The sequence below is a fragment of the Larus michahellis genome, chromosome 3, assembly GCF_964199755.1.
Source record: "Larus michahellis chromosome 3, bLarMic1.1, whole genome shotgun sequence".
Classification (NCBI taxonomy): Eukaryota; Metazoa; Chordata; class Aves; order Charadriiformes; family Laridae; genus Larus; species Larus michahellis.
In genome coordinates, this window is record NC_133898.1 from 128995385 (window position 1) to 129018858 (window position 23474).

Consider the following 23474-nt stretch of genomic DNA (forward strand, 5'->3'; position numbering starts at 1 on the left):
AAGACCTGCTGGGTCCTTTTGCAGTTCCCTGTAAGCGCTGGCTTTTTCCATGCCGTGTGCCGTAGACAAAAGTGCTTCATACAATCCCTGCATTAAAATAATTCAAGCAGGAGGACATCTCTCATTTCCTCTGGGGGAAACAATTCTGCAGCTGAATAGATGGCAGCATTAGGAAATATTTCCTGATGTCCAGCCCCTGCCACAGCTTCTAGAATCTGTTGATATATTATTAATAGAAAGGAAAATAAATATAGGTATTAATGCCAGCAGACACTGTCTACTACTAATAGCCGCTAAAGTAATATATTCCCCTTGTTTTTAGCTTTTATTAGTCTTTTTGCAAAGGGTTACAAGACCCTTATGCATCCATTAGCCAGTCAGCCATGCGAAATTAATGTGGAGCAATTTTCATAAGCATTACTCAGAACTAATAATAATTAAGCATTATTTTCTGCTCAGATAACACAGAAAATAAAGCCTGACTTTTATGCCAAGATGGGTTTGCATTAGCTTAAGGTAGATGAATTAATCCTCATTCACAAGGCTTCTCCACCGGCTAGCCAGAAAATATCAAGGTAATTAAAACCAATTTGTGAGGTTCTGTCCCATTGCACATTCACTGAGTTTTATCATTGCTGCAAATTACAGGTGCTTTTATGCCGTCGCAAAGGTGGGACATGAAGGAGACCTTGCTGCTTGCCTCCTTCCCCATCACTTCCAAGAAAAGCAACCTCCTCGTGAGGACCAGAACGCATTTTTGCAGTGCACCGTGTTGCTGGAGAAGCAATGAAGGACCATGCGCTGCATGAAGGACCCGCTCAGCCCCAGCTCAGGCTGGGGTGTGGACCTCTCAGCAGCACCTGTAAAAGGCCTCTAACAGAGCAAAAAAAAGAATGTTATTTCAGTTTGATTTACCATTTACTTGCATGGGATTAATGTTGGCTAATTACAAAGCCATGGGGTTTCTGTAGACAGCGATTTATGGATAGCTCAGGAGCAGTCCACTTCAGCCAGCCAGATTTTTCTCTGTTGCCTTTAACAACCAAAACCCAGCATTTGCAACCCAGGTAAATAAGACTGATTAGTTATATGATGCTACACTTTCCAACACTGCCCGAAAGATTTCTTGTCCTTTTTCTAGCTTAAGGAGACACTGAATTTGATGTGTAGTCACGTCCCAGGAGCTTGAAATATCACCTGAGCAGCTGCTGTGGTCTCTGAAGATACTCTTAGCTTGGGCCAGCCACAAGACAGAAGATATATTAGTTCAGCTAGTAATTAGCTGTAAGTTACATCAACCCAGAGCTACCCTACTAACAGCTAAGCTATTGAAAAAGCTAAGACCTCTCTTAGGGTTTCAGCTTTCCAAGGGGAGCAGCTCCTTCACGTTCCACATCTTGACTTTGCATGTGAGCTCAGCAAATAACGGGGCCTGATGTGACCCACCGGTGTGGAAAATCTGTGTTTCTCAGAGGACAATGGCTTCTTTTGTCTGTGTCCTGCCTCTCTCATTGCATCTTTCCAGCCTCCCCATCGCTCCTCTGTCTCACCGCCGTGTCTCATTTTGGCGTCTGTGTCCACATCAGTGAGACGGAGCAGGTTGACCTGAGACATGACTATACGGGTCAGCAGCAAAAGAAGACTGAGATGGTAGCTCTGACTTTTATTATGTTTTGAAAAATCTTCTCTAGACTAATCTAAATACTCTTAAAAAAATAAATAAAAAGAGAGAATACTCAAGAAACACCAGCTGAGTCTGAGCCCTAGAAGGAACCAGCCTGGAAGGAACCACACTGGCATTTGCACTGATATCTATGCCTTCAATGAAGAAAGGTTTCCCCCTTATGGCTGTCTCCGTCTCGATCCAGCCATGGTAGCTGTAAACAGACACTAAGATCTCATGGTTTGGCTTTTCTGCGCAATCTTCTCCCCAGCTGACGATGCCGACCTGAAACCACTTCATGGTGTTCCAGTAACTGCAAACCAGAGGTCCCCCGCTGTCCACCTACGGCATAAGGAGGATGTTATCGCAGGATCAAACCTCAGGTCTCTCATAGCAGCTGCATCCCACAGGCTCATTGTGAAAATCAAACTCTATGGACTCAAAATTCCACAGCTCCGCCATGAGAACCCTGGAGAATAAACAGGCACAGAAGGTAAGAGGAGGAGATCAGCCCCAAGCTCTGGCTCAGTGCAATGCCCTGTCCTCCTCAGCCTTTTCCATGTGCTCCCCTGACCCAGAAGGATACCTGAATCCTGTCACCAAGAGACAACATCCAGCAGTGAAAAGGGACATTTGCTGAGACTGCTCATTCAGTCCTTGACTTCTCTGCGAAACTGGTGCATGTAGGTGCTAGGTACCTGCCACTGTTAATTTTGGGGGCTAGCATCCAGAAATCGGACAAGAGATGAACACTAATCCTGACAAATCCTTCTTGCAACCACATCAATTTCACTGAGAACTTGCCTGCTCTACTGCAAGGGCAACCTTCACTCACCCAGTGCATGCAAGCCTTCACGTCCACGTTGCAGCCACTCTGTGAAGGGGTGGCTTTTCTGACACATAAGTGCTGGGCAGCCCATGCTCTAAATAAGTTTCTTTCCACGGTGGGTTTGAATCTTTTTTCTACCCTGTCTCCAGTACATGTGGCAAATAAATTCCACACAAACCCATTTCCTGAGACAGCCAGCTTTCCTGCAGAATTGTTGTCCTTCCCTCTTTGCACACTACTTTGAGAAATGTCTTTGACGTTAATGTATGAACCCTCTTCTCCCAGCAGTTACCCTGAGCTAAGACACATCTTTATCAACAATCTGGATGAGGGGATGGAGTGCACCCTCAGTAAGTTTGGAGATGTCACCAAACTGGGTGGGAGAGTCGATCTGCTTGAGGGTAGGAAGGCTCTACAGAGGGACCCGGACAGGCTGGATCGATGGGCCAAGGCCAACTGTATGAGGTTTAATAAGGCCAAGTGCCGGGTCCTGCATTTCAGTCACAACAACCCTAAGCAACGCTACAGGCTTGGGGCAGAGTGGCTGGAAAGCTGCCCAGCAGAAAAGGACCCGGGGGTGCTGGTGGACGGCCAGCTTAACATGAGCCAGCAGTGTGCCCAGGTGGCCAAGAAGGCCAACAGCATTCTGGCTTGTATCAGGAACAGCGTGGCCAGCAGGAGCAGGGAAGTGATGGTGCCTCTGTACTCGGCACTGGTGAGGCCTCACCTCGAGTGCTGTGTTCAGGTCTGGGCCCCTCTGTACAAGAGGGACATTGAGGTGCTGGAGCGTGTCCAGAGGAGAGCTACCAGGCTGGTGAGGGGCCTGGAGACCAGGGCATATGAGGAGAGGCTGAGGGAGCTGGGCATGTTGAGCCTGGAGAAGAGGAGGCTGAGGGGAGACCTCATTGCCCTCTACAACTCCCTGAAAGGAGGGTGCAGAGAGGTGGGGGTTGGCCTCTTCTCCCAGGGGAATAATGACAGGACCAGAGGAAATGGTATGAAGCTGCGGCAGGGGAGGTTTAGGTTAGACATTAGGAAGAATTCCTTTACTGAAAGAGTGGTCAGGCACTGGAAGAGCCTGCCCAGGGAGGCGGTTGAGTCACCATCCCTAGAGGTGTTTAAGAAATGTCTAGATGTGGCACTTCAGGGCATGCTCTACTGACAGAGACTGTAGGTTGCTTGTTTGTGGGGTTTTTTTGTGTGTGTGTATGGTTGGACTCGATGATCTCAAAGGTCCTTTCCAACCATGAAGGTTCTATGATTCTAATTAATGAGTAAGGAAGTGGTTGTAGTCCCCTGTGCAACTCATTGGCACCCGCTAAATTTTATGGCTGAATTCCCACTCACTTCACTAGATGGAGGACCCAGGTCATCAATGTGTTTAATTTTTATTCTATTTTTCTTTTTGGTTCAACATGCAGAAGGGGCAGGAGGTGGAATTAAGATAAATGCAGAGCTAATGTTGCTTCAGCATTCGTAGAATCATAGAGTCACAGAATCATTTCGGTTGGGATTACGATCTTTGAGATCGTGGAGTCCAACCGTAAACTCAATACTGTTTGCACTGAGACGGTGCTACAGTCGCTTCATGTCTGCATCTCAGCCGCTGCTGCTGGACCCCCTTCAGGCTCAGGATCTAAAGACGTTTCCCGACCCTGTTTCAGCCAAGAATTTGCGTGAATCGCACAAGTGACCTTGCAGTGACCTTGGATCCATGCGCTATCAGCGTCCTTGGTGCTGGCATCCTGTTTGAATGAATGAACATCTCCTAGGCTGTACGCGCAATTAAATTACTGGGAACTTTACTGCTAATTCCCTCAGGGCAGGAACAGGCCAAACGTATTATCCTGGTAGCGAAAGGAGGATGCTTCGAGCCTCCTACACAAAGATAATAAATGAAGTCAAGAGAGTGGGAGCAAGGCAGTGACGCAGCAACGGCTGACGATCCCTTGCCGGTGACACGTCAGGATGCATCGTGCCGGCTTTTCCCAGTACAGGAGATTTTTAGCACTGGCAGAGCCCCTGAGCACCATCGAATGTCCGATTTGGAGGCTGTTCACACTTGCAAAGGACCTTTCTTCCAGGGCGCTTAAATACCAGTTAATTCCCGATACCTTGTGACTATCCTTGGAGAGGGGGGAAAAGTCTTATCATATTTCACAGCCGAGAAAACCACGGCAGAAAAGGGATGCGATTTGCACGAGGCAACGGCAGAGCCAGGAATCCCTATTTAAACCATGCATCACACTGTTTCCCTTTCAAATCAGATCTGCTTTTCCCTGTTTGCCCCTTTAACCATGTTCATTTTGTTCTCTGCCCGGTCGGCGAGGAAAGGGAGAGATGTCTGCGGGGCTCGGGGGACTGTCAGCTGCGGAAAGCAATTTCAAACCTGGGCAGAAAGCGAGTTCGGCGATGCTGTGAAAACCCAAGCAGCAGCTGCAAATCCGTCTCTCTAATCCACCAGCCCCGAGACCCAAATCCTGCTTCACATCCCTTTCCACATGGGCTGAGCTGGTCTGCTTCATGGGTGCAACATCTAACACGCCATTTCTCTTGACTTCAGCTATTTAACTCGACGGTTTTATCACAAAGTGGGCTAAATTATCCTCTGCGTGTGATAATCTCCCTCACGTAATTATAGCAGTAGCCCAGATGAATCAGTAACCTGGTTTTTACAGGGCTAAAGGCAGAGAAAATAAACTCGGTTCTTGGGCACTTCTGAATATCCCTGTATCCACCTTAAGCTCTCAAAGACGTTGGCCCAAGGTTTTCCATCCTTGTGTAGGAGAGGGTGTGGGAGGAGCGAGTTTTGAGCCCTGGTACAATTATCTCAGCTCTGTGATGTTTCCAGTAGCACTAATTTAATGAATGCTCAGGTTAACGACTCTGAAGATCGAAGAACTTATTAAATGCTGCTTTCAGCTTTCAGCCTCCTGTATCCTGGTGGTAAAATACTCCTGGTCAGCAACGCCCATCAGATACCTGCTTCTGTTCTTCCGTCTGACTGCCAAGATTCTGGACAGCAAAAAACCCCCTAAAAATAGCATCTTTGCTTCTGTTGCGTGTTTCTTCTCAACTAGAAGATGAGTGAAAAACAACAATATCAAACCAGAGCTGGTGCCGAGCTCATGCCTTCCACAACTGCATGTTAATCCTCCCATTAGGAGAGGTGAGAGCAATTATATATTTGCTGATAAATACTTCTGGATTGTACAAAATCTGTCACCTGCTAACAAGGCGCCTTTTTCACTGAAGCTGATCAAAAGTTTTGCCCTTTTCACCACGGTCAAAGCCTTTTTGTGAACATCGGGAGCCTTTCTGCTGACTTTAGTGGGCTTTGGATCAAGAGCGTAATCTTCTTCCTTTCGTATTTGTGTTCTTGTCTGCAACATGGTAATTGATCACATTCAGCCACACAAATCTTCTCAGGTGGGAGAAGCTCTGGGGGAGGGAGAACAACCCATCTGATACTCATGAGGTGGATACACAGTCCTTGCAAGTCATTGCTGCGTTCGTTTTCATGTTGGTAAGCTCTGTGTAAATTGGAGAGAATCGGCGCGTGAGTAACAAGACCGGCCATCAGCACTGCCCTGGCTGCAGGAAGCAAAGGCCTTTCCAAACAGAGGATTCCTTCAGTTATTTCACCATGAACAAGCTGTCTTTAGAGAAAGGTGGAAGGAAGGAGGCTATGGCCATTTATAGCATGCAGGTATCGAAAATGAACCGGGTAAGATAGGGCACCTGGGCTTCTTTCATGGGATCCCTTTGAGATCTCAGCAGAGAGCCTTCAGCCACTCTGTCTCTCCATCCCCTTGCTGGAAAAGGGGAGAAGAAGACCGCCCAACTCCATCCACACAGATGTCAGCAGGATCCATTAGTGACTATGGTGGCACGGACTTCAAGGCAGTTATAATGCATCTGACCAAAGACCCACGTGGCCCAGACTCCTGTCTCTGACAGTCATCTGTAGCAAGTGCGCAGGGAAGGAGAATGAGAAACAGGGCAAGTATTTACAGAGTTGTATTTACATCACAGTCGTTAATAGCCTTAGAGAGATCTTCATCCAGGAAGTTATCTAATTGCTTTTTGAATCCATTTATCCCTTAGGATGAATACCCACAATATCCTGGTCAGTGACATCCACAGTTTAATTATCTGTTGGAAGGAAAACCACTTCCTTCTCTTTGTTTTAGATGTGCTGCCTGATATGGCCAGCTGACTCTCCCTCCCTCATGTGTTTTGAGCAGTAGTAACAAGAGGACAGCTCTTGACTGTCCTCTCCTTGCGGCTCCTGACTTCAGAAATCTTATCATATCCCCATCAGCCATCTATTTTCAAGCCTCAGAGCGCTGCTCTGTTATTCCCCTTTCCACCAGAAGCCATTCCGTGTCCCTATTCGTCCTTCCTGCTCTGCTCTTCTCCTTTTCTAAAACTACTGCTCCCTTCTCAGATGGGTTGGACGGGAATCGCACACAGCACACAAGATGTAGGCTCCCAAGATTAGTGCCCTGCCATAACACGCGTTTGCTTTGCTATCTGTTCCTTCCCTAATAATTCTTAATGCTCTCGTTGCCTTTTTGACCTCCGCAGGCCTTCGTGCTCATGTTTTTGAAGGACTATCCACAGTTACTCCAAGGTCTTCTTACATGGTAATAGCTAATTTAGAGCCTATTATTGCATGCGTACAGCTGGAGTTGCTTCCCCCTATATCCATTACTTTGCCTTTATCAACAGTGAACTGCATCTGCTGTTTTAACCTCCAGTCACACAGACTAATGAGATCCTGCTGCACCTCTGCACGGTCAGTTTTAATTTTGAACCACTCTGTGGTACCAAATGCTGTGGCATTGGCCAACTTGGCTGTCCCAGCATTCACCCTCCTTGAACATCACAATTCCTCGCACGGATGCCAACACGACTCCCCCTGTGAGCCCTTTCTCCCATCAAATCCTCGCCTCCCTGTCAAACTGAAGCCCTTCTACTTCATGACAGTTCAGTTTCTCCATGAGCCTTTGGTGAGAAATCTCATTAAAAGAGTTTTGGAAATCTCAGCGTGTTCTATCGGCTGGATCACCCTCTGCCACTTGCTTGTCGAGTCCTTCAAAGAATTTAAATCTGTCTGTGAGTCATGCCGTTCCCTTAAAGCTGCGTTGACTCACTGGAATTGAATGAGAAGCGTCTCCTCTGAGTCATCACACCCGTTCCCCCACTCCCAGGGCAAGCACAAAGTAGGGTTTTGCATTCAGCTGGATCCAGAGATGTTCTGCTCCCCACAGCTTCACCCACCAGGCACACACAGTAATGCCGGACCCCCCTCGCTGCAAACCAAACAGGTCCAGTTTGAGGGACCAAAAGCTGCAACCCAGAGGAAGAGACAGGAGACATCATCAACATCCCAGGTCCTTGCAATAGGAAGGAATGTTTTCGACAGATGGAAGAATTAAGCCACCACAGCCTGAACGTGTTCACTCATCTGCCCATAGCATAAAATGATCAAATGATGAAAGGCCTATAAAACCATGGGACACAGGAAAAGTGTTCTAATTCTTGTGAGCACCAAAGCACCTTTCAGGAGCAAATTTAAGCGACGGCAAATGCAGAAACACCTTTAAACTGCTTTGTTCTGGAGCTTCCCAGGATACCTTCCTACTTAAAGCAATCCCTGCCTTAGGGAAAAACACCCACTCCATCATGTTAGCGGCAGTGCAGTGATGGAGAATCCACCACAAGGATGGAGAGTGGATCACTCTCTTCAGTGTTAAGGTAAGGTACAATAGTAAAGTAATTTTGCATAGTTAGTAAGAACTTTGAACTGAAACGTGGCTAGTTTTGACTCCTGGCCCCCAGGAGACCTTTGTCTGAGAGGCAGAAGGGCCTAAACCTCCAACCTCATAGGGGTACTCTCCATCCCTACGGACCACAGTCACTCACATCACCATCTATCCACCTCCGTTCAGATATTTTGAAGAGCCGGAGGGATTGACCAGGCTTCCCTGGTTTGTGACTTTTTCCTTTGCGTCTGTGATAATTTACCTGTACGGACCCCGTTTTTATTTCCAGACTTTTTCTTTAAAAAATTCTGTTTCACAAGGCTTCCTTTGCAGTTTTGGAGCCACAGTAGCACCAGTAAAAGAATGCAAGAGCTTTTATCACTTCTGCACGGGTTTAGCACTCTTATGCACAGACGAAGCGTGGGTGCAAGGGGTGGGTTCCACTGATCACCTCCCCTTGGTGTTTCCAGTGCAGGTGTCAAGCTCCCGTTGCAGTCACATTCCTGGCACTGGGACGTGGTTTGAGAGAGGGGGAAGTGGGATGTCAGCAAGGTATCCTGGGATATCTAAAATGACACCGGAGACTTTCATGCAGGCAACTGTCTCCCTGTGAGCTAGGCACCTTGGACTTGCTTTTAGTTATTGGGAAGCAATAAGCACCCGTATGGGGAATTATTTTAAAATAGATGGTTAAAACAGTCTCGATGACTCACATGTCAGAAGTGGTTTTTTTCCTCATGATTGACGGAAAGATGATTTGGTAGATGGAGATGGCTGTAGGAAAGGCATTTGTATCTGGCCAGACAAATCCCATCCAGGGTTGTACAACAATTACTGCTATTGCTATCGTTGTGTAGGGTGAGAGCCCTGAGCATCCCAGATGCTATAAAGGCATTTGCCCTTTCAAAACTGCTGACAGTATACGTGGGCAGGACATAGAATCATAGAATCACAGAATTGCTGAGGTTGGAAGGGACCTTTAAGATCATCAAGTCCAACCTTTAACCTACCCTGACAAAAGCCACTTCTAAACCATGTCCCTAAGTGCCCCATCTACCCTTTTTTTTAAACACCTCCAGGGATGGTGAATCCACCACCTCCCTGGGCAGCTGATTCCAATGTTTAATAACCCTTTCAGTGAAAAAGTGTTTCCTAATATCCAATCTAAACCTCCCCTGACATAACTTGAACCATATTACAGTTGAAGGGATCCTGCTCTGCCTTTTCCACAGACCTAAATTAAAAGGTAATGGGCACAAACTTGACCATGGGAAGTTCCATCTCAACACAAGGAGGAACTTCTTTGCTGTGAGGGTGGCAGAGCCCTGGCACAGGCTGCCCAGAGAGGTGGGGGAGTCTCCGTCTCTGGAGACATCCCAAACCCGCCTGGACGCGTTCCTGTGCCACCTGCTCTGGGTGACCCTGCTCTGGCCGGGGGTTGGACGGGATGATCTCCAGAGGTCCCTTCCCTTCCAACCCCTGCCAGTCTGGGATTCTGTGTAAAACACAGAGCCCTAGAAGCATCCTGGCATCTTTTCAGATATTTATCAGGGATGGCCAAGACCACCTCGTGCTACAGTCAGTGGAAGTGGGTAGATACCTTCAGCCCATGGCTCAGATGAGCCCTGCACCAGAGGACAGTGTAGGGCACGGTGACACTCATCTGGAACCATCCCACTGCTTGTTTGTGGCCACGCAGTGATTCCTTCCCCTGAAAGTCAGGCCAGGGACTGGCCTTCCTTCGTCTCCTGCTGACCTGAACTGTACATGAACTGTGACTTCCAGCTGAACATGCTCTGCCCTAATCACCACAGCGCCGAGCTACCCCCACAGACCTCCTTTGCAGAAACTCTCTGAAACATAATTGGGCCATTTACTGAATTTTGTCTGGATACGCAAGACACTGAAGAGGCATTTGCTTTGTGAGTCCTTCATACTCTAATTATTGTTCAAGTTACCGTTGCATCAGAGCCTAACAAAAGATGCTTAAAAAAGCAAGGAATTAGATATCAATTGTGGTTCATGGGGTCATGGAAGAAATGTAGCACACAAAAAAATAACACATAGGCCATCTCTAGTGTCTGTTCTTTAGCACTTGCACCCCATGAACATCCATTAATGCTAATGTTTATGACTAAATAGAACTATAAGTCAATTACAGATCCTGTTAGCGTTAATTCACAGTCAATCTATACATTTGTCTGCAGAACCATGGGGGAATTGGTACATGATAGATTTTTCTTTTAAGTGAATGGATTTTTTTTAAAGTACAAATACTCGCGAGCTCTGCTATTTCATCTCCTTGAGTTATTATAGGAATATGGTCAGTAATCTACAAATTAGTCTTCTCTGGTACTAGTACGATGGCAGCCAGTGAAACGTCTAAGCCTTTCTACTCATGTCCTGTTGCCACATGGGAGTAGTAAGGCAGTGGTCAGTACAATAAAATTTCTACATGATGCCTTGGTGAAGACTTGCTGTATATAAAACGGCTTGCTGCAATGGGCAAAACCTAGCACACAAATGGCACACAGTGCAAAGAGCTAGGATGGAAATCCTTTGGATCCAGACCAGGATTGTGTGGATTTATGACCTTGGCTCTGGATGCCACTTGCCCAACTTAGCCTGGCTTTGGACATGAACACATGTATCCCGATTCTCAGCAAAGATCAGAAAAGGTTAATATAAGGCTTTTATCTACTTCATGTCCAGACAGATCATGCATCTGTGCAGTGCATGGCTTCCAGGTTTACTGTGACCACACCTACACCGGCAAGCTCAGCATCTCATGGGCTTGTTACCTGACCAGGCGTCTCTGCCTTACCTGTGCTGCTGCTTTTTCCTGGACTCTAAACTGGGATGCCAGGATCCAAGGTGATCCTGCCTCATCCCCGGAAACATTCAAGGTCAGGTGGGACGGGGCTCTGAGCAACCTGCTCTAGTTGAAGATGTCCCTGCTCATGGCAGGGGGTTGGACTGGATGACCTTTGAAGGTCCCTTCCCACCCAAACTGTACTATGATTCTATGACTCTATGGCTCTATGATTCTATGATTTTATGATTCTAGATTCTATGATTCTGTTGTGGGTAGCTCCTGACCCACGGAAAAGTTTGAGCTGTGTCTGGAAATCATCCAGGAGGCAGCTGGTTGGCATAGACAAAAACTGTGCCCAGGGCTGCTCTACCTCCTTGAGAGCACTGACTTTTTAAAGGATTTAGGTATTTTGAAATCTGGCCTCACTCTCATTTGACACAAACCCCATAATCTCTATGGACAAGCGTAGCTCGATAGATGGCACTGTCTACAGCGTGCCTCACTATCTGCCCAGGGCAGATGAATTGGGTGGCCAGTGGTCCATGCTGCAGAACGTCAGGTTCAGACCTGGTCTTCCAGTTCATTCCCAGGCAAGCCACCAGATTTCTGAACCAGCCTAGTGAGGCCAAAATGTGCCCTACCCAACTTCAATCAGTGCTTCCCAGAAAACTGTCCATCAGCAAAATGCTTCCCCTCCAGCAAATTAGCAAACTCTGATGAAATGTGGCGCCACCTGTTTCCCTCCTGACGAGCTCCACTAGCCTAGGGTAGGGTTTTGTCTTGCTTTCATTATTTCAGTCTGTAAGACGTTTCTGCCTGGTCAAAATTCCACTAAAAGTGGGCAGTTGCTGGGTTATGAGCGTTATCACACATGCAATCGTTGTGTACGTCCACTGCTTGGAAAGCTCACATTTCTAGTTCATTTCTCAGACAACTGCAACGTTATTGTAGGTCAAAATAGCACCCTCATCAGCTTTCTCAACACAGGAGATTCATTTTGCTGGGTACAAGTGCTCTTGCTGTTTCACCAGCATAATTCATCCGCAGAACTTAAGGCTGGGCTGGGAAGTGCGTTCTTTAATCATGTTAATGTTACCCTGTGGCAGTTCTCTTTTTAAATTTTTTGATTGAATTTAATGGAGGTGAAAGTCACTAGCCGAATGGTTTCAGAGACAGATGCTCCCTGGCTAATCAAAAAATGATTTTGCAAAGCAAAGCTCCCCCTCTGCTGCCCGGCCACGGGCCCAGACGGCAATGGCTTTTCAGCCCACGGTCCCTGTCCCCATTGTCGTTGCCTAAAGGGCAGAGGATCTCTCTGTCCTGGGTGTGGGTTTAGTGCCCTCGATGAATGATTCCTGCAGGATGAAGCCGTGCACACCTGTGTCTGCCCATCTGTCCCCCTGCAAACACCACACACACGTCTGAGAAAACCCTTTCCCCGTGGAGGATGGAGACCTTAGTCATGAAGCAGGGGCTGCAGGGAGAGCTCGGTCCTTACCAGGCGTTCAGAGGAGGGGTTGGAGGTTGGATGCTATGAAAGCAAAGGTGGTTCTTGACTTTCGGACTTTGTTTGATATCAGGACAGTGGTCCTGCAGGTGGGGTATGTTCTGAGGGCACGCATCCTCTGTGAGGTTTTCCCACATGTGGATGTTTGTGTGTGTCATCTGTTTTCCCTTAGGAATCCCTGGTATCAAATACTGCTTGAACTCTACTATTTAGCTTCAAAAGTCATCATCCCATATCACAAACTCGGTGCAGTAAGAGGTAACCAGTTCTGGCACTCACAACCTGGGACATTATAAAAGGACATCTGTATTGGAGCCAAGACCTCATAGAATCATAGAATCATAGAATCTTCATGGTCGGAAAGGACCTTTGAGATCATCAAGTCCAACCATACACGCACAAAAAACCCCAAAAAAACCCAAAAAACCAACAAAACCAACCCGCCACAAACAAACCCCCTACAATCTCTGTCACTAGAGCATGCCCTGAAGTGCCACATCTAGACGTTCCTTAAACACCTCTAGGGATGGTGACTCAACCCCCTCCCTGGGCAGGCTGTTCCAGTGCCTGACCACTCTTTCAGTAAAGTAATTCCTCCTAATATCTAACCTAAACCTCCCCTGCCTGCCTGCCCCCTCTAAACCTCACCTGAGAAAGGTTTATAATATTCAAATTAAAAACTCCTGGACTCAATTTCCCACTCATTTCTTTTGCTTTGATCCTCCTGGACAAACTTTGCTGTCTCCTTTCAGAATTTAAGCTGGCAATAGAGCACTGCCCAGCCCATGGCTGGGGGGACACCAGGCAGGAGGACACAGCCCGTGCTGTGCTGAGCCCTCTCTGCAGGGACGTGAGACCTCTCCTCCCGTCGCTCCCACAGCTTGGCCACCTTTTTCAAGTTGCTATGAGATAACAGCCCAAATTCCTGTGCCCAGAGCCATCCAAAACTGTGTCTCGTCCAAGGGGACTTGTTGGAAACCATCCTTTTCCCTCACCCTCCTTTCTGTTCATGGTTTCCCTTGCAGAGCTCCTGCCTCTCTCACTGCAGGGAGGGAGTCAGGGCAGGGGGGAGAGCATGAGGAGAGGCTCATCTGCTCAACAAGGTGTTTCGTTTCCAGCACCACCGCTGCTTTCCGTCCCCAAGAGTCCTGCACCCCTGCTGCCCAGGTCAATATGCCTTTGCAGGCAGTTCCCTGGCCCTGGGCATCCTGCCCTGGCCTCCTGCAGAGAAGCTTTAGCAACCCCAGGAAGCCATGGGAAAGATCAATGTTCGTTCCTGAAGCGAAGGCTCTTCTCCTCCGTCGTCTCTGTGACCCTGCAGGCAGCGTGAGCGCCCAGGAGCCTGTTTACTTTACCTGGCAGGTGCTTCTTTCTCCTTCCTCCAGCTCAGCACACAGCACGTTCTCCACCAGCTCGGGGATCCTCTCCAAGCACTGCTCCCTGCTGATGAGCTTCATCCGCGCTTTCTGCAGCACGTGGGATGCCGGCACCGTGACTGCTAACCAGCAAGTGAGAAGAGAATGATTAACAAACCCTGCAAAGCAGGGCAGACTTCTAAGGGTGAAACCACAGCCAGGGGCTAGCCCACGGGACTGCTCTCAGCTGGATTTGTAAGGCCTCTCAAGGCAAGAGGATTTGGGGGCACAACCATATGGTCTTGGGGCCACGGGGGCTTACAGGGGCTGTCCAAATGGTAGCAAAGATGAGTTTGTGCTCTTGACTTCATTCCAGACTAGGAGGTGGGTGGGTAGGTAGGTAGAGAGGGGGAAGGTGTTAATGGGCAAAGCTGAAACTCTAGGGAGTGGAGGCTTGCTAAATAGGATTTTAAAAATCCCTTAATTTCTAGATGAACTGTGGGATGTGGTACAGCCAGAAGACCCTCAAAGGGATGGCTTATGCTGCTGGTCTTGGTGGTGACCTGAGATGAGCTGCTTTGCACACCTTGGGGTTCTCGCTCACGTTTCTGGGGGACCCAGTTTGAGGGACTCTTCACGGGGTCCTGTGCAAGCCCCGTGGAGGGACATCCACTGAGCTTTCCCCAGAAGAGATGGTCTTGTTATTCCCATGGTTTCCCGGGGGGCTGTGAGGCCATGCCTCACCCAGGGGACCAGCTTTATCTTTCACAATGTGGTTCTCAGTACGCAGTGGAAATAACTGCTTTATTCTTCCCTTGAGATGGGAAAGCAGAAATTACAGTGGGCACCAGCAAGTGACAAAAAGACTGAAAATATGCAGGGCTACTTGGAAAACCCACCCATTTCACCCATGTCTCTCTTTAAAGTGAACCTGAATCTGAAGAATAAAACTGGCTTTGGAGGATGTTGCTGCTGGGGAGGAGACCTACAGATTTTCAGAAACTCATTCCCTCTTCCATATTTCACGGAGCTAAATCCTCCCAGCACCTTTGAGAAGGTGGGACTCAAAGGTATATCTAAAAGATAGAAAGCTGCCAGGTCCCTTTCCCAGCTAAGACGGGGCTGCTCCATGGAATTGCCCACAGACTAAAACACTTCGATGTAGGCATCTCCAAGGAGGCGACTCCGCTTGTTGAGGTCTAATTGACTGCAGTTGAAGAGGAGTCAGGCTAGTGCCTCCTGAGGTGCCAGTGGAGAGATGTCCACCTACAAAAGGCTGTTAGAGATGAGAAATGACGCATTTTTCCCCCGCTGAGGAGCAAGGCCTCATACATATGGTATGGCCCGTATCACACCATTGCACATCCCTCTCATCAAACTCAGCTTCTGCTGATTTTCTTCTGAAACACCTCTGGTTTTCTTCTGAAATATCGTCCTCCTGTACTGGGCACTGGTGAGGCCCCACCTCGAGGTCTGTGTCCACTTTTGGGCCCCTCACGCCAAGAAAGACCTTGAGGGGCTGGAGCGTGTCCAGAGAAGGGCAACAGAGCTGGTGAGGGGTCTGGAGCACAAGTCTGGTGAGGAGCGGCTGAGGGAGCTGGGGGTGTTCAGCCTGGAGAAGAGGAGGCTGAGGGGAGACCTTCTCGCTCTCTACAGCTCCCTGAAAGGAGGGGGTAGCCAGGGGGGGTCGGGCTCTTCTCCCAAGGAACGGGCCATGGCACAAGAGGAAACGGCCTCAAGTTGCACCAGGGGAGGTTTAGGATGGATATTAGGATCAATTTCTTCACTGAAAGGGTTTTTAAGCATTGGAAGAGGCTGCCCAGGGCAATGGTGGAGTCGCCATCCCTGGAGGGATTGAAAAGCTGGGCAGACATGGTGCTAAGGGACATGGTTTAGTGATGGTTTTTGTCAGAGTTGGGTTGATGGTTGGCCTCGATGATCTGAAAGGTCCCTCCCAACCTGGGCAATTCTGTGGTTCTGTGATCTCCCAGACAGAAGGGGTCTATGCCAGGGCTGAGCACACTGACTTCACGCAGGGTGTAAAGCGGAGGGAAGAAGCGATGTCAACTGAGCCCATACAGTGGCATGAGGCCGATCTCCGGAGCCACGCCATGCATTTTGCAAAGCGACTAGCTAAAGAGAAATCCTTCCAAGCTGCAGAGTGACTCTGCAGCAGCCCCTGCTTTTCTGTTCCTAGGAGCACGTTACCTTGGTGAAATGGGAGAGTTTCACAACTACAACACAGCGTTGGGTTGTGTATCACTGTTACATGAGGCAAATAAAGCCTAAGAAGGATAATGCAGAGGTTCAGAGAGAAAACGGTAGCCCTTTGGAGCAGAATAACAAGGTTTAAATAGGACATTCACTTACTACATTGTAGGAGGGACTATTAAAGCCCCAAGGCACCACCCTGCCCACTCCGTCCCGACAACCTCTTTCCAATAATGAAATGGCTCATTAGCCATTTAGTGACATTTGTTCAGGAAAGACATTTTAGGTCACAATCAGAGCTGGAGCTACTTTCATTAGGGCTTAAACGAGAGCAATTAGCAATAGCAATCTGCTGTTCTAAATGAGTGAAGAGGAAAGGTAACCAGTACCATTGAACCAAACTGGTTCATGGGGGCATTAAGCCAAAGACAACCCTAGACCTTAATTTCCCTTATTGCAGACCACTTTTGACCCAGCCTAACTTGCCCACCAGGGTGGAGCTTGTCTTACTCTGGATGCGGAAAAATGCATCCACGGGAAGGTTGAGCTCCTGCAGAGCAAAGGCGGCTCTAAGGTTTCAGCTCAAACACACGTGCCCAGAGCACCAGGGACTTTGCTCTGGAGGACAGTAGGCGACTGGTTCTTGCACTGAAAAGAGAGCTGATGGGTGTTCAGAGGCTGAAAAGGTCTGGATGTGTTTACCAGGGACGGAGGGAGTGGAAGTCAGTGTGGGTAACCCCTCCTGGGAGCAAACATCTACTTGAAATGGATAAAAACCAGCCTCCATTAGCAAATACATCTCCCGACAGCATCTCACCTCCACTTGTGGATCCCCACCCAGCAACCCAGCACTGTTGCCACGTATCGATGTCATGTATGAAGGGCAAGCAGATGGGGGTTTTCTCATTGCTGAACTCGATGGGAGAGCCGAGCAGGATCAGAGCGATATCATTTTCCATGCTCATTCCATCGAAGTTTTCGTGGAGGATCAAGCTGTCGGGTTTATGTTCTTCCAGCGGGAGGCTGAGGTCGGTTCCCCCCACTACAACGGTGAGGTCTGGTGGCCTTATATGCAAAACAGAAGCAGCGTAGACATAAGCAAACGCGAAGGCTTTGTGTTGTAACGGTTGGTGCCTCCTCCCCCTGAGCAGGGCAGGGTGGTGCTCAGCAAATTGCAGAGGCAGGTTGGCTATAAATATCGTAGAAATGTACCCTCACTTCTAGGCGAAGCTAATTTTCAAGGGAGAGAGGTGCAGAGGTAGAATACGAACGCAACCAAGTTATAAATAGCCCAGTCGCTAATGAACAGATGGAGTTGGCTGGATCTTCGGGATCGCTGTGCCCTGGGCTGGCGGATCCGGACCCCGCTGCCTCCAGGCAGCTGCTGCAGGTTGTGATGCCACAGGTCATTTGTCACCTGAGCAGCTCCGTCTCTCCAACCTGCCGCATCTTGGAAGGGGTTGGCAGAGGGCTGGACTCTGCCCCTGGGCATTGCCTGGGGCTGATCTACCCAGAAACTGCTGTTTTAAAATCAGACTCTCCGTGAGGTAAAGTTGTTTGCTGTATGAAAGCCAAGGTAATTTTGGTGTTAGAATAAGCTGGAACGGAATATACCTCTTTTTAGATGCACAGGAAATGCTCGGGGCCCTCAGAAGAGCATCACAGGCATTTATACGAGGCTACTCAAACCATCCTGCAAAATATTCTCCTTCTGCATCTCCTGGTTACGCAGATTTCCGCACATTTCTGTTGTAACAGTATCTCTGATCAAAAATGGGCCTGTTTTCCCCACAGGAAACAATTCCTGTGTTCAGGGCTCTCTTTCTGGCTCAGTCACATGTATGCTGCGCTTGACCCCAAGGACATACACATCATGTCCACCCCACACCCACAAGGAGCGACGTTATGAACCCGTTGGGCCCGGGCTGTCCCTGCTTCCCCCGAGTACTCACACCTCTTCTGCAAAGCAATGGGCCGCAGTTAAAACCCACAACGCGCTGATGATGGTGCCTCCGCAGATATGTTTCCCGTTGCTCTGGATGCTCACGTGCCACGGGAACTCCCCAGCCTTGGCATATCTCCCCGCCATGGTCCTCTTGCCAGTCTCCAGAAAGGACTCGTAAGATGGTCGGAGGCCACACTCTGGGTAGAAAATGGGACACGTTGCTCACGTACAGCGGCGCCGCTGCCTGTGCTACTAACCTAGAGGGGCAGGACATCAGCTAAAGCACTGGTCTATAATTGTCCATGCTACTCTGTGTCTACCAAAGCCCCTGGCATCACTGTAGCCTCCCCAAACCTGCATTCTGCCGAGCAACGCCCAGGCCGTTTGGGGGCTAGCAGGGCCATAGACCATATTGCATGGGCAGGTTGGATAAAGTCCTGGTTTAGGGTGTACGAGTGGAAGAGTTCAGCGCCAGGCTGCAGTACGAGCCATACACATATGCCGTCAGGGACAAGGAATAAGCCCAGGCCTATTTCATTTACCGATACGTGTATATCCTGTAGGGCTACCAGCAGTTCTGCTCTGCTGGTGATTTCTGAATGAAAAAAGTTGAGAAAAAAAGCCTGCATCGACGCTGCTGATGAGAGAAGTTAAAGAAAAGAGGGGAAGCAGCAGCATTTCCATCCCAGTCTTGGACCGACTCTCCTGGACAACATTCAGGGCAGTGACGTTTCTGCAGACACCTCAGGACATCTTCCCCATTCCACGTCCTCACCAGAGGTAACACATCTCTCTGCCAGGGGCAACCGCGATGTGACATCACACGATCCATTTGTTTCTGTTGATGTCACAGTTGGATGCTGACCATCCTAAGGCCATGAGGGAAAGCTCGGTGATTTCCAAGGGGCATGGAATTTCCTTTAGCTACGATAAGAGTAGGGCAGGAGTGAAATCCCTGTCTGTATCCTGGACTGACTTTCACAGGGCAGAGCAACGGTGGACTTCATGCGTTGGGTGCTGTAGGCCTTTTTGGATCTTGAACCACAGAAGACCATAGTTGCTGGTCCTGCACTAGTTTTTGTCTTCAACTCTGAGAAGTGCTGAAGCCAACCAAACTCTGAATTAATTTTCTCTTCTTCGTTTAGACCGTGTCTGTTCTCAGAAGAAAGAGGCAGCTCTGTGGGAGGGTAAATTTCAAGCAGTGCCAAATCAAAAGTAGAGCATCAAAGATGCTAAGGCAGCCACTCCCTTCTTCCCTGTGGGCAGAGGTGGCTTACCAGACCAAATCCATCTTAAAAAAAATTTAATCCATGAGGCTGAATCATTAGCGTTTCACCTTTACTGATTATATCCCCTATGTATCTTTGTGCCTTCAGCAGCATCCGCAACGGGTCAAGGCCAAAATTCCACCCTACAGTAACTCCACAATTAATTCTGTGGTGGCATAATATTTTGGTGTGGACCAATTTTAGCATCAATGGGCCCATCTACGCTGATTTCTAAACCAACACATTATTTCCATTGGGACAGGAGTTAAAAAAAACTCAGCCAGGTTCAGGCTTGAGCCCGGCTATATTAAAGAGAGAATGGTGCTTTCTCCAAACATTTTCCAGCTTGTTTCAAAATGATAACTATAGCATGGAGTAGGAGGGGAGGGAGGGGAAAGGACAGAAGGGAAACGAGCAACATTTTATGAACACCCGAATGATTCAGCATATGAAATGTTCTGCCTTGCACACTGGAGCAGATCAGGAGTTATCCCACTGAAGTCTGATTTACACAGAGGTTAAAAACACATAGGATGAAAGTCAGACTTTATTTTCCTCTCTTCTTTGCTCTTATGTCACCTCATGCCTAGGAAATTAGGGAAAAGTGCTGGTTTCCTTGACAGTGAGCACTAGAACGATGCAGTGGCACAACGCGTTGAAGGCAGGCGATCAGTTACCACAGCAACTGGAAATCCGGAGTGGGATGTGGGCACATTTTGGGGCATCTCCAGAATGCCTAAATCTCCAGAGCCTACAGATGGCCATCCTGCCAGAGGTAGCTCCTCTCAAGCTTGTCCCAGGAATAAATCTGCTGAAAGGACAGGTTTCTTCTGGCTTTCGAGACTGGAATGAACTAAGCATCAGCTGAGGAGCAAGGGAAGATGGGGAGCCAATTTCTCTGACATGAAATTATTGCCTGTCTTTGGTTAAAGCAGGCAGGACTTCAGCAGTGGATTTACAAGCCCAAAGACTGACTATCTGATGCACATTTTCAGTTGCTCCGGTCTTGGAACAGGATCTGGTCTGCTGGGTAGTTAGAAGAGACATTTGGGGAGATGTTTTGGGCCTTTCTGAGCCTAAAACCTGAGTTGGTGAGCAGGAAATATCAAACCAAGCCATGGAGAGTGCCATGGAAATGCCACAGACATGTGTCTCTGGGTGCCCACCATCTCACCCTCAAAATGGCTTTATGAGCTCTGCTGCACAGAATCGCCACATCAAGGCAGGCTCCTACAAGCTTTCCTTGAAGAAGAGCTAAGGTGCTCCGTTATACATCTGCAAGAGGACACAGCAATGACACGTGTTCTTCAAACCTAGTGATTAAGACAGCCTCCAAAATAGGAAACAGGCGAGAGGTTCAAGCCCACACCTCCCACTGCCCTGGGAAGTATTGCAAGCAGCAAGTTAGATAGGTGGGACAAACCCATCCCCATCTCTCCTACTGAAGCTGTTTGTCATAGTGCCATACCCCATAGCATACATAAAACCCATAGTATCCCATATCCTTATAGGATAGCTCCTGCATCCCCCACATCCTTTGGCTGTAGCCTTTACTCTCCACTCTGAGAACCCCATCAATAAAATGAAAATTTATCTTCATAGAATGAGAGAATGGTTTAGGTTGGAAGGGACCTTAAAGATCATCCAGTTCCAACCCCCTGCCCTGGGCAGGGACACCTCCCACCAGACCAGGTTGCTCCAAGCTCCATCCAACCTGGCCTTGAACCCCTCCAGGGATGGGGCAGCCACAGCTTCTCTGGGCAACCTGGGCCAGGGGCTCACCCCCCTCACACCAAAGAATTTCTTCACAATATCTCATCTCAATCTCCCCTCTTTCAGTTTAAGACCATTCCCCCTCGTCCCATGGCTCCCCTCCCTGCTCCAGAGTCCCTCCCCAGCTTTCCTGGAGCCCCTTGAGGGACTGGCAGGGGCTGGAAGGTCTCCGCGGAGCCTTCTCTTCTCCAGGCTGAACCCCCCCAGCTCTCTCAGCCTGTCCTCCCAGCAGAGGGGCTCCAGCCCTCCCAGCATCTCCGGGGCCTCCTCTGGCCCTGCTCCAACAGCTCCGTGTCTCTCCTGTGCCGAGGCCCCAGCGCTGGAGGCAGCACTGCAGGGGGGTCTCCCCCGAGCGCAGCAGAGGGGCAGAATCCCCCCCTCGCCCTGCTGCCCACGCTGCTGGGGATGCAGCCCAGGCTGCGGGGGGGTTTCTGGGCTGCCAGCGCACGGTGCCGGCTCCTGTGGAGCTTCTCACCCACCAACACCCCCAAGTCCTTCTCCTCAGGGCTGCTCTCCAGCCATTCTCCACCCAGCCTGTGTTTGTGCTTGGGATTGCCCCGACCCACGTGCAGGACCTTGCACTTGGTGTGGTTGAACTTCATGAGGTCCTGGCTGTCCTGTTATTTTGACTGTACACTCAGTGGAGCAGAGACTGACCAACGTTATGTCTGCACAAGCACCCGCCATAATGAGCTCTGGTCTTGGTGGGGGCTCCACAAGCTATTGAAGTACAGTTAATTAATCATAGGAATAATTACATTACAGTGCAGACAATATGAATTCTACTCCTCCGTACTGTCATGCACAATAATACAGATTTAAAAGCCCTGGTGTTTAATTAGCAGGCTACAGACTTTTATAATACTTGATACTGGTTTTAGATCTACCCAGATATATACTTAGAGCCATGGAACGCATCACAGACAACGTTTTTCTTTGTTTTGCAATTTTATTGTAGTTCAGGAAACAAAACTGATTTCTTTTTGTGTTTAAACACTTTTTGGAACTGTCAGAAAGAAGTATCCCATTACAATTTTACTTTTTCTCACTAAAATTATTTCAGAAAATAGGCACTCTAGGTGATACTACATGTTGCTGTGAAAGTGGAATTGTGAGAGAATTACTGATCTCATACATTTATCATTCTCAAAGACAACATATTACAGGATTGTGATAGTTACGATGAGCCCAACCATGTCTACAGAAGTCAAAGTGCTCCTAACATGCGCAACTTCATTAACCCTGGAAAATAAATGTCTGTAGGCATTAGTTATGCAAAGCAGTTAGCAGGTGCCACCACCCCGCAATTCAGCCCTTTAACGCCACATCAAGCCCAAATTTTATAAGTTGAGTTTGTTTTCTCTCCAGATTACAAGATTGCAAGAAAATCCCTGTGAGCCGCACAAAGCAAGAAGCATTTGCCAACAGGCGCGATTTCTGCCTCTGCTTTGGCTGTTACTGTCGGTGAGTGGGAAACTGCGCGGATAACGGAAAGCCACCCCAAGATTCCCAAATCTGATGCTACAGGCGTACGGTAACACCTATCAGGGGTTGTTTTCAAACCACTCCCTAAACCAAAGTGGAGGCGGAGGAGTAAGCACAGGCTATTTCTTGATCCCAATAGGGCAGGAAAGCCCCGTTCCCCCGAGGCCGCAGTATCCACCGGGGTTCTTACTGAGGTACTGCTGATGGTAATCTTCGGCGTAATAGAACTCCGGAGCCTCCCGGATTTCTGTTGTGATGGTACCAAAGCCTCCCTCTGTCAATACCTGTCAAGAAACACGATGGAAAGCCATTAGTGGTTTGCTGGCTTCTCTGCTGATGAACGACGTTGGGTTTTCTCCCAGCAGGAGCCACAGACGTCTCTCAGCGCTTGGACTAAATAAATGTCTGTAGGCATTAGTTATGTAGGAGCAGTAGGCTACAGCAGCTGTAGGCTGCAGTACATCCCTGAAAGCCCTTTATCCTTCCCCTCACGTTATTTTGCTAGGAGACACTGCGAGCACCAAAGTGGGCATTGGTGAGAAGAGGTAGTGCACCCTCCTGTTTTAATGGCTCATTTGTTTAATTTGCTATGGCCACACAGTCGTTCTCTCCTCTTTATTAATCACTCCAGGCAGGGATGTGGTGCCATCAACCAAGTGGAAAACAAATGTGAAAGGCAGCAGAGCACCCTTTGACCAAGCCCGTCCAGCTGCCTCGCAGTGTCCAAGGAAGCGTTCAAGGCCAGGTTGGACGGGGCTTGGAGCAACCTGGGCTGGTGGGAGGTGTCCCCGCCCAGGGCAGGGGTTGGAACTGGATGATCTTGAAGGTCCCTTCCAACCCAAACCATTCTGT

At 48.7% G+C, this 23474-nt stretch overlaps 2 protein-coding genes across 2 annotated transcripts in view; both read right to left on the reverse strand.

The window, feature by feature from the left end:
- Positions 1–1687: 1687 nt before the first annotated feature.
- LOC141740163 (serine protease 55-like) lies at positions 1688–18774 on the reverse strand. The gene is made up of 5 exons (XM_074578394.1): positions 18720–18774; positions 18104–18293; positions 16969–17216; positions 13941–14083; positions 1688–2005 (listed from the first exon to the last, which is right to left on the reverse strand). The coding sequence occupies exons 1-5, from the start codon at positions 18772–18774 to the stop codon at positions 1688–1690; spliced, it is 954 nt and encodes a 317-aa protein (XP_074434495.1).
- A 3287-nt stretch (positions 18775–22061) lies between these two features.
- MSRA (methionine sulfoxide reductase A) overlaps positions 22062–23474 on the reverse strand; it is a 315542-nt gene continuing 314129 nt past the window's right edge. The window contains exon 6 of the mRNA XM_074582116.1: positions 22062–22906. Within this exon, the coding sequence (XP_074438217.1) occupies positions 22742–22906 (165 nt within the window). The 3' untranslated portion in view covers positions 22062–22741. The remainder of the gene's footprint in view (positions 22907–23474) is intronic.